The sequence below is a fragment of the Glandiceps talaboti genome, chromosome 22 (assembly GCF_964340395.1).
Source record: "Glandiceps talaboti chromosome 22, keGlaTala1.1, whole genome shotgun sequence".
In the NCBI taxonomy this organism is placed as follows: Eukaryota; Metazoa; Hemichordata; class Enteropneusta; family Spengelidae; genus Glandiceps; species Glandiceps talaboti.
Genome location: NC_135570.1, coordinates 1184014 through 1194521, shown reverse-complemented (window position 1 = coordinate 1194521; position 10508 = coordinate 1184014). Strand labels below are relative to the sequence as shown.

General features: G+C 34.0%; 1 protein-coding gene across 1 annotated transcript; it reads left to right on the top strand.

Annotated features, from left to right (window-relative positions):
* The first annotated feature begins 49 nt into the window (after positions 1–49).
* On the top strand, positions 50–10463 carry LOC144452290 (sphingomyelin synthase-related protein 1-like). The gene is made up of 5 exons (XM_078143359.1): positions 50–202; positions 1132–1816; positions 3551–3668; positions 4823–4973; positions 6089–10463. Exons 2-5 carry the CDS (start codon positions 1152–1154, stop codon positions 6397–6399), a joined length of 1245 nt encoding a protein of 414 aa, XP_077999485.1. The 5' UTR covers positions 50–202; positions 1132–1151; the 3' UTR covers positions 6400–10463.
* The last annotated feature ends 45 nt before the right edge of the window (positions 10464–10508 follow it).

The window sequence follows — 10508 nt, the reverse complement described above, 5'->3', positions numbered from 1 at the left end:
CGGTTCAACTATTGAGGGCGTTATCAGAACACGGAAGTGACTATGGCCGGAAGCCGGCGAGATCTCCTATTACTAGTAATTAGAGGTACCATAGTGACCGGTTGGGAAGGAAGGCGGCATTACCTTGGAATATTCCCCCGAGAGAAGAAGATAGAGACAGGTTTATACGTTTTCCAACAACTTAACATCTCATCAAGGACAGGTACGTGTGTATAAACATATGACACATCAAACTGGTCGGTCAGTCAGTCCACGTCCGGGAGTCAGTCCTCACTTGAACTCATATTACATTCCAGGATGGTGATATTCTAGTCTAGGATGATCATAATACAAAATAATGACGTTATTATAGGTTTTACGATATTCAAAAAATACCGGTACCGTTACCGGTGTTTGTGGCAATGGAATATTAGTTCACAAGTGACTGTGGGTCAGTCTCATGATTTGCCACCGAGATTCTGTCTTTTAAAAGTTTTATGACAGATCCCTCTTATTCGTCGGACGTTAATATTGTATTTGCAGACCGGAAAATAACAATGTGGATGAAATTCAAACATGTATATTTCTTTCATTTCAAATTTATGTAAGTAAGTTTCTTTCAATATGGCTTTAATATGTCATACAATTATATTGTAAAAATGCGTTATTGAAAGTTCCCTAGGCTATGACTCATGAAGTACTGTAATATATATATACTTCCTGCCAAATGAATTTGACTGGATAAAATGACATGGCCAGTGCTCCTTCTTGATTAGTTCTGCCTGCAGACGGAGTATGGGACTCAATTATGACAATGTCTAAAAACAGATGATGAGGGACATTGTCAGAATCAAGTCACAACTTACATGTATTTATCTCTGTCTGTATGCATGACTATAGGCCAATATATGACATACCACTGACACACAGTGACACAATGCTATCATGTACCAGAATACTATGTTCTCCTAAATGAATGACACAATTTTTTTAAAATCATTTTTACCCACTGCCATAAAAAAATGTACATTGATGTCCACCCTATCATTTCTTGAGAACAATAGAAATTGAATTACAAGTCAATATTCTTTTGTTATGCAAATTTCATACAACCATATCTGTATTTCTGTAGTATTCATTTTGATTTTTCAGGCATACAAATTTGAATCATCATGAGTATTATGGTGTGTGATGCACATGATTGGACAACACAACAGGTGGCAAAATGGTTAGATGAAAATGGTTTCCATAGTTACATCAACACTCTGTGTTCCCAACATAAGATAGATGGAGAAGTGTTGATGTCCCTGACAGAAGATGATCTGAGAAAGCCACCAATAGAGTTAAAAGTACTTGGTGATATCAAGAAATTAAGTACTGCCATCAAAAGACTCCACAAGGATAGTAGGAATTCAAAAAGACTAACTAGTAACCAGGCAACAAATCAGAGAGATACTCGTGCCCGGAGACGAAGTGAATTGAGGCACCATGTTGAAAGACTTGATTCCACAGAATCTATAGATTACGCTTCCAGTGAAAATGAATTTCACTTCTATAATCATTCTCCTTATAGAAGAGAAAGGAATAAACACAAATTTAAAGTGGAAAGAAAAAAAACTGTGATCAGTTTTGTGTATTTTGTTTCGGCACTTTTATTGACTTCATTTGTAATGACTGTAGTGCATGACAGAGTTCCAGACATGGACAAATATCCACCTTTACCAGATATTGTACTAGATAATCTACCACATATACCCTGGGCTTTCAAAGTTTGTGAAGCTGTGGGTATTATTCTTGGAACTATTCTAACAATAGTATTGGTGCTACATAAACACAGGTACAGTACACATTATATCAGTATTTCTTGAAATATTTTTCTAATAGCACAACTGAACCCTTACATTGTAGATAGTTCAGTAGTGTGGCTGAGGCATAGCAAATGTGTGTATGTGTGTACTGATATATGTGTATGTGTGTTGATATGTGTGTATGTATGTATGTGTGCATGTGTGTGTGCTGATATGTGTGTATGTGTGTGCTGATGTGTTGTGTGTCTGTATGTGTGTGTTCTGATGTGTTGTGTGTGTGCTGACGTGTGTGTGTGTGTGTGCGTGTGTGTGTGTGTGTGTGTGTGTGTGTGTGTGTGTGTGTGTGTGTGCTGATGTGTGTGTTTGTATGTATGTGAACAACTTGAAGTCAAAAACTGCCAGACCAATTGCATTGGTATTTGGTGGTGACATTACTTACGATGTGTAGATGGAAATTGGTCAGATGTTAAATGATCACATCAGAAATGTGTATTTAGTATCAAAAAATGTGATTTTTGGTTTTAAAAACCATAAATTCCTTAACTATTCGGCAGACTGACCTGATTTTGGGCTGTGCTGCATTGGTGCTATTTCTTGTCATTCTTTGAATCAACATGTTGTAATGTACATGTAGATTGTTTACAGGTATTTCCACTGTATATAATCAATAGATCATTATAGTTGCTAAACTAAAAGATTTGCTATTGTGTTTATTCTTGTAATCATTCATAGTAAATTCACGGTTTGCAAGAATGTCAATAATGACACAATATCCTGCAGTCTGCATATAAACAAGTTATAACTGTTATCATTACAGAGACTTAGAAAACAGCACTATTATTGAAAACTACATTTTTCATTAAATCCACATACTTGATCAGTCAATAAACTGACAGATTCAAACAGTGGCAATATGTGATCTGTAGTTCAAGTGTTAGGCAATATCATTGGTTTCAAAATGAGCAGCGTCAAAATGTTAACTACATGTACATATTTGTAAATACAATGTCAGGGGTATAATTTTGATGGCAAACACTTGTGCACTGACAAGGCATCTATTGTATGTCTCTTAGTGTGCCATGTATAATCAGAAAATGTAGGGTTCCCTTCCATTGTTTATACTATAATCATACCTTTGTATACAAATATACATACATGTTACGTAATTGTATGTCAACCAGTAATCTGTATTCCTGTACATACCTTACGAAAACTTGTTCTCGTGATATAGAAATTTCACCAGCCAGAAATAGTTATTCAAATTTTGTATCATTTATTTATAAATCTGCCCTTAATACAATTCTTATCGTTTATGAATGCTATAGTCTTGCAACAAATCCAATATTGCCCCTACTGAAAAATGCAACAGGAAGAAGTGTTGTATGGATTGTATGCTTCCCAGGGAGTTGAGGAAATAAAGGGTTGTTGTGCCACTATAGATCTGTGCCAGGGGTAATGATTGTAAAGCGTTCTGAGCACAGAGTGGAAAAGCGCTATATAAAAACCAGTCATTATTATTATAAGTGATGGTGACCTTTTTACGGCAATGCTACATTGGAGCTTGATCTAATCAGTATAGCCATAGCATAAGGATTAGAAATGACCTTGTTTTTATACAGGACCAATAAAGTCTGCCAGATAACTGTTTTCATCTAAATTTTAATCTTAAACTGAGACAGATCATTAAAACTGCATTATCATTATTAACTTCACTAATGTATCTTGTAATTTTAGAGTAAAATTTTCTTGTGATTTTTTTCCAGGTTGATTATACTGAGGAGGTTATTTAGTTTGACTGGCACTATCTTTCTATTACGATGTGCTACCATGTTTATGACATCACTCTCAGTTCCTGGGGTCCATCTTCAGTGCTCTGGCAAGGTAATGTTAATGAATTCAGATATTTTGGAAAGATGGATTTAGTTCTTCGTTTCTCATAGGTACATAAAATGTCAATTTGATTAAAATCTGACGTGCAAGTATAGCAAGATTGCTTTATTTACCACTCTTTCCTTCATATATTGTGCATGTTTTTGATATTTTTGTTCTGAGAGTGAGCACCTTCCTCACTCCTGGAACAACAAAATGAAAATAAACAACAATAGCTAGGAAGGAAATAGAGATACATAAAGCAATCGAGTTGTTCTCCCACCTGAGATTTTAATCAGATTGGCCATATACAATCATATTCCATATTGTTCAAGGCTCCCAAGTCATGTTATTTGCCTCCACCTGAGGCTCCCCTCCAAATTCAATAATGCCAGACAATCAGGAACTTATAAATCAACCACCATGAATAGTACATTTCACTGCAGTGTAATACCAAAAACATTATTGCATACCTCTATGCAAATGAGGATGTGATAGGTCATTCTACACAAAGCCTGTGATCGCATCAACTGTCACAGAAATTTGTTGTTTCCTATAAACATGTAATAATAACACAACTGTGTGAGTGACAGTGTGGGTACTCAGGAGTACTTGCACTCCTACTTGAAGTGTTTTCTGCTGTATTTTCACTCATGAAAGTTACTGCCACAGAGAACACTGCAAGCACTCATACACTCATACATACTCATAGTGGAGTCATGATTGGTGAATGGTAGCATGACTGGCTTGGAATCTACAGGTTGCAGGTTCGAGCCCTGTCGCTGCCTACAGTTTGTTTCTGAGTGGCTAAAGTCCTTGGGCAAGATTTGAACCATGACTGTGCCTCAGTCAACCCAGCTGTATAATTGGGGACCTGGTAGGATGTAGGTTGCAATGTGAAGGCTTTAATCCTATGCGCTTAAACAGCTGCAATGGATTGTATGCTGCCCGGGGAGTTGAGGAAGACTAAAGAGCCATTGTGCCGTTCTGATCCGAGCCAGGGGTAATAATTGTAAAGCACTTTGAGCACGGAGTGGGAAAGCGCTATATAAGAACCCAACATTATTATTATTAAATACCCCAAGTACACCACACTTGTACTCATGTGTCATGGGGTTGTCACATAATTTACATTTGCAGTCTTTCATGTTTCTGTTTTTTTTCAGATCTATGATGACTTGTGGTCTAAGTTGATAAGAACACTTGAGATCTGTATAGGAATGGGTATGTCATTGACTGGTGTTAATACTTGCGGTGATTATATGTTCAGTGGCCATACTGTGGTTGTTACTACACTTAACTTCTTTATCACAGAATGTAAGTAAAGTCAAGTGTTTCCAATCCCATTGACCTTGTCATACATAAAGTACTTGTTATCACCTACTTACAACAATGAGTTCAACTTAAAATCTAGATACAGATAATACTGTTGCAGTTTTAAGTTCCAGCACGTGTCAGTGTCATTTTTGCTGCCTTTTCAATCTTTTCTATGAATCATATATTCACTTTTATAGAGATGGCTGCTTGGGTTTTAATCCATTTATAAACAATGTAAATAAACAATCAACCTAGGATAGTGATAGGGTTAGATCATACACAACAATAATGTAATGAAAATATGAATGATGTGAATTTAAATATCAAAGTGTATGAAAAAAGTGGTCTAGCTAACAGGACTTTAACAAAAGTGTAGCTATGGAATATAGTGTATAATAAAGACCTCATACTAACATAATGGTTTAAACTATAAACACAAAAACACTCACTTTTTCCGTAAAACGACATTTTTAAATGCTCAGTATTCATTGTAAAGTGGCGTAAGCTGAATTTTTAAATGTTTTACACAAATGAAAATACTTACATACAAACGTAATAACCTGGATGAAACTAAAATGATGTTAATGTTGATCAATGCATGCATTCTATAACATTATGTTCATCTCCTGGCATAGTTAAGACAGTTGATTGCATAGTAGGGGTTTCTAGAACATTTGTGAGAAGTATGATCAATTACTTTATCAGATTATTTACAAATGATATCTTGATACCAGGTTCAGTGAATTACATATGGTAGCTAAGTGTACTCTAGTAATTACAATACTGTGAATACATTATAAATATACAGCATAATTTATTCCCAAACGTGTCAACTCGGCTTGTACCCATGATTTAAAATCATGACATCATCAATATGACATATGGTGATCGTGCTTTTAGTGTTGCTGCTCCCACTCTCTGGAATAATCTCCCACTCAACATCCGTCAGTCACCTAACTTATCTGCTTTTAAATCCAATGTTAAAACTTTACTTTTTAAAACTGCTTTTAACTGATATTTGTATTGTATGATTTGCTTTCAGCGTCTTGTGGATACTGACGCTTTGTAAATAAATTATTATTATTATTATATTATTATTGATATTTTCTTCACAGATACTCCAAGGAATTACAACCTTCTTCACACGGCATCATGGGTGATGAATATCTTTGGCATCTTCTTCATCCTAGCAGCACATGAACACTATTCTATTGATGTCTTTGTAGCATTCTACATCACTTCCAGACTCTTCCTGTATTATCACTCATTGGCAAACAACCGTGCACTTCATCATGGCGACAAACGAACCAGAGTATGGTTCCCCCTGTTTACTTTCTTTGAATGTAATGTTGATGGTACTATCCCATGGGAATGTGAATGGCCATTTTCACAGCCAGTTTGGCTTAAGCAGTTGCTGGAATCTTAAAAGGTTAAAACATGCAAGACACTCACGTCATAACTTGATATCTTGCGATATCTGTCCTAGACAAAGGAAAGGTTTGATATTCGTGAGATATTCACTTGCTGCATAATCCAGCTGACATCTCTGAAACTGTATGTGTCATGCACAATGTTTATTTAGATATTGATATACATACATGTAATATAGATATATATAAGGACAAATTGATTAGTTTGGCAGTATGTGTCTTCCAATCAAAAAGGCCAGTAAAATATGTATCTGTTAAAAATTGCACATGCTAACTACATTTACTGCAAAATATGTATCTGTTTACAGCAAAAACAGGCAGCGTTCACCAAAAGACTAGATGTAACAAATACATTTACTATCAAAGTCAACCATGACAAGTTTAGGTTGTTGCTTTAATCAATAGATATCAGCACTTTTATTGTGGAAAACAACATGATTGTTATTGAGGGAACTTGAAAGAGTAGTACTTTGTATTGGTAATTGACAGCATATTTTCATTATCATACCATAGTACAATAAAAAAGACAAAATTAAATTTGTGGCAGACACTGACACTCTTTCAGATATGTCAGGTGAAGCTGACTGAAATAACATTTTAACATTTATTATCCCTATTATAAAAATATTCAAAAGCACTGAGCAGTAATAATCTAAAATAAATGCATTGGCAAAATGAAATATATGTACAGTTAAACTCGTAAGATAAACATGCAGAAAAGACCTGATAAATGAAATAAAATAAAGATGACATAAAAGGTGTTAATTAAACTAAAAGTAATTTGCTGATAAACTTTCAGGTGATTAGGTTAGTCTTAATTCTCTTAGATGGTTAATCAAGTTAATCCAGTGCAATTAAATCCCTGCAGTTGTATTTAGATATCTTAAAACCAAAACCCAATATTTTACTAAGATTGGTGTTCTGTATCCAAGTATCTTAATTATTGGTAAACAAGAGAATGACAAAAAAATGCAAAATTAATGCAAATAAGGTCTATATTTGCTTACCTTTTGATCTTTATACAGTTCTGAGCAAGTTCTTATTTGAAAAATCTCATTGTGTGCAGTTATAAGAGAAGTGGAGTAAAACTTACAATTAAAGGTGGGGCTGGCCAACTGTATGGTTGTCGTTAGCAACTCGACATCCTAATCTTGAATAATTAAGAGTAATTAATAGTAATGGCATTTCAGTATGAGTAACGAACAAGCCCAGTCCAATCATGTTTTGTTCAAAATTCCTATACAATAGAGGTGATACTAATTTCCACTATTTGAATCATAGAATGTAAGTCATAACAAGTCTTCTTCTTTGAAGTCCAGGGAATGTATATTTATTTAGCATTTATCGGTATGAGGAGATATGAATGTGCTATGAAATTCATATTAACATTCATATTATGATTAGTATTGCCTAAAGATTTGTTGGTGTCTAATTTATTTTGTTACCAAGACAACCTCTCTATATTGTTAAAACTAACTTATAGAGTACAAGTAAGATGATAGAAGATATTACAATATCCATATTCTAGATTTACATCACAGCAGCTGTAGCTAACTAGTTTTGCATAATTGTATATTTATTTTTTACATAAATAGTATACTCACTGAAGTCTACATGATTGTCTTATGATCAAATCCTAACAGTAATCCATAAATTTACAGTATATTAACAAACGATAAACCTGTTGCTGGTTCAAAGATGCATTGCATGTCTCTCCATAGTAGGCCGTGTATTGTGTACGTGCAGAGGGGTTTGCACATGCTACTCAGGGGTGGTTGTCACCTGACTGCACCCAGGGTTCACCTGTAAAATTATTCTCACACATTGATGTGTTTAGTCTTTGTTCTATGAAATCACTCATAATTAAGTCTTCAACACATCTTTCCATCATTTCACAATGAAAATGTTTATTTCAAACCTAATAAAGACAAAACTAGACTAAACGTAACAACATAGGTGACGCCCTCTCATGCAATGCATTTTGGAACAAGAAAATGGAGTATTGAAAGATATGAGACATTTATCTGTACTGTTTACACATGGATGTCAGTTTAGTGTACACAGTACCATCAAGAATTAGTAAACAGAAAATTGAGCTAATTAGAAAGATGGAACAATTTCAAATAAAGTGTTAGTATAGTTTTAAATATGAACATATAAATATTTCATTTTATTTTATTTTGAACCGACTGACCCATCATTTTCAAGGTCTCTGATGAGAAATATAGAATTAAGTACAGGTGCTCTAATGAATTGACTCAACATGACTCTTTTTTAAAAATATGAATTGATTAGAAAATTGAGGATATACTCTGTGAACAATCACCAGTGTGTTTGTTTGAATGAATTTAGCCAAGGAATTGACTTCATGCAAAGACAAAAATACAATACAACTTTCTGATACAACTGATACAATATTGGTTCACCCAATCCTCTCAAATCAGTTTGTTTATATTCTGTAGGAGTTATAATTGAACAGTAACAGTCATACTAAATGTTATGACATGCAGTGTTCTAACAGTAAACACAGATCAGAGCTCCTGTGGTGTTTAGACTTTGATGTCTTTGCATGAATCTTGTCTCATTTCTGGTTATACATGTAACAAGCAAGCAAGCTAAAAATTACTTTTTTCACAGTTTATATTTCAGGTTGAAATTTGAGTGTGAGCTAATTTACAAATACAGTCAAATTGTTAATAGTTTTGCTGTATGCAATTTACACTCTAGTGGTGTCTATGCAAAGTACTTGTGTGCTGGTAACAATTTGTAATTTCAGACATGTACTTGTAATTGTTACCATAGTAATATATTTTATTGAACACAAAATGTCTGTCTTCTGTCTATATCTGAAATATTATATCTTCATTTATTACATAAACTGAAACTTGTAAATACGTAGTTTGTCCATGTAATATTTGTATTTATTTCACAGCAATATAGAATTAGCAGTGTGAGACAAAATAGTTTAGTTACTGATGTCTCATCGATATATTGGAATTTATTTATTCATCACATGATTGCTGAATGGACATGAACTAATCCATATGTAATAAGTCAGATCAAGTATAATTGCAATCATGTCAGCCATGTTTTAGTTGTTATGACAACAAGGTATCCATCTTGGCTCTAGGATGGTATAACATTTCATAGTAATAGTCGGAGATATGCACTAATCTGATTAAAATCCGAATGATGGCTATTTATTCATGTTTAGCACTCGGTCCATAGGGATTGTGGTTAGGCCTAAAAAAAAGTTGTGTGGTTACCTGACCCCACCTAGTTTATCACTGCCGACCCTAAACTTTTTTTTACATATTTGAGAAAATAATACTAAAATCACGAAAATTGTGAAGTCTCACCAGAAATAGTGGATGCGGAAACTGACATCAGCTTAAAAAGACAATATAAAACTGTTCTTCCAATCCGTAATGGCAGTACATCTGATGAGAAGAAACCAATAGCACAGAGACCATATGGAATACAATGGAAAACATAACAACCTGAACTAGACTCTTACAAATATACAAATAATAAAATAAAATAAAAAATCTACCTACCACTTATTCTAAAACTGAGTGTAATCAAAACCACACAATTTTTTTCTTATTAGGCATTAGTATTACTCTTTTGCTTGAAATGTTCCTTTTTGTTGCATGCTCACATTTTGGTCGTTGTCTGCTGCCCTCTACAGTTGGTAATCAAGACAAAAACATGTAAAATACACAGGACAGTTGTAGAATAAAAACACAGGTAATGCTAATAGTGAATAAATAGAAATTGACTTCATCAAATTATAATCAAATTTACACATACATGTCAGGTGCTAGCAGTGATGAGAAACTTTAATATTAATGATTTTTTATCAGGTTGTTGCTGTATGTACTGGAATTGTAAGAAAAATGATTCAAGAAACATAGTGATAATCACTTCAATGCATGCAAGAATATTTAGTGTAATTAGAAAATTTGCAATGGGAATTATCATGATAGTAATTAGACAATAAAGCTATAACAATATTCATAAAAAATACAATATGACTCATGTTATCTAAATTTATTTGAGACCATACTTATCTCAGTTTTGTATGTAATCACCATCACATGCC

Excerpts from the sequence above, each read along its gene's own strand:
- LOC144452290 (XM_078143359.1), top strand. The coding sequence starts at position 1,152 with ATGAGTATTATGGTGTGTGATGCACATGATTGGACAACACAACAGGTG. Across the intron at positions 1,817-3,550 it reads TTGGTGCTACATAAACACAG|GTTGATTATACTGAGGAGGT; the intron begins GTACAGTACACA and ends ATTTTTTTCCAG. Across the intron at positions 3,669-4,822 it reads ATCTTCAGTGCTCTGGCAAG|ATCTATGATGACTTGTGGTC; the intron begins GTAATGTTAATG and ends GTTTTTTTTCAG.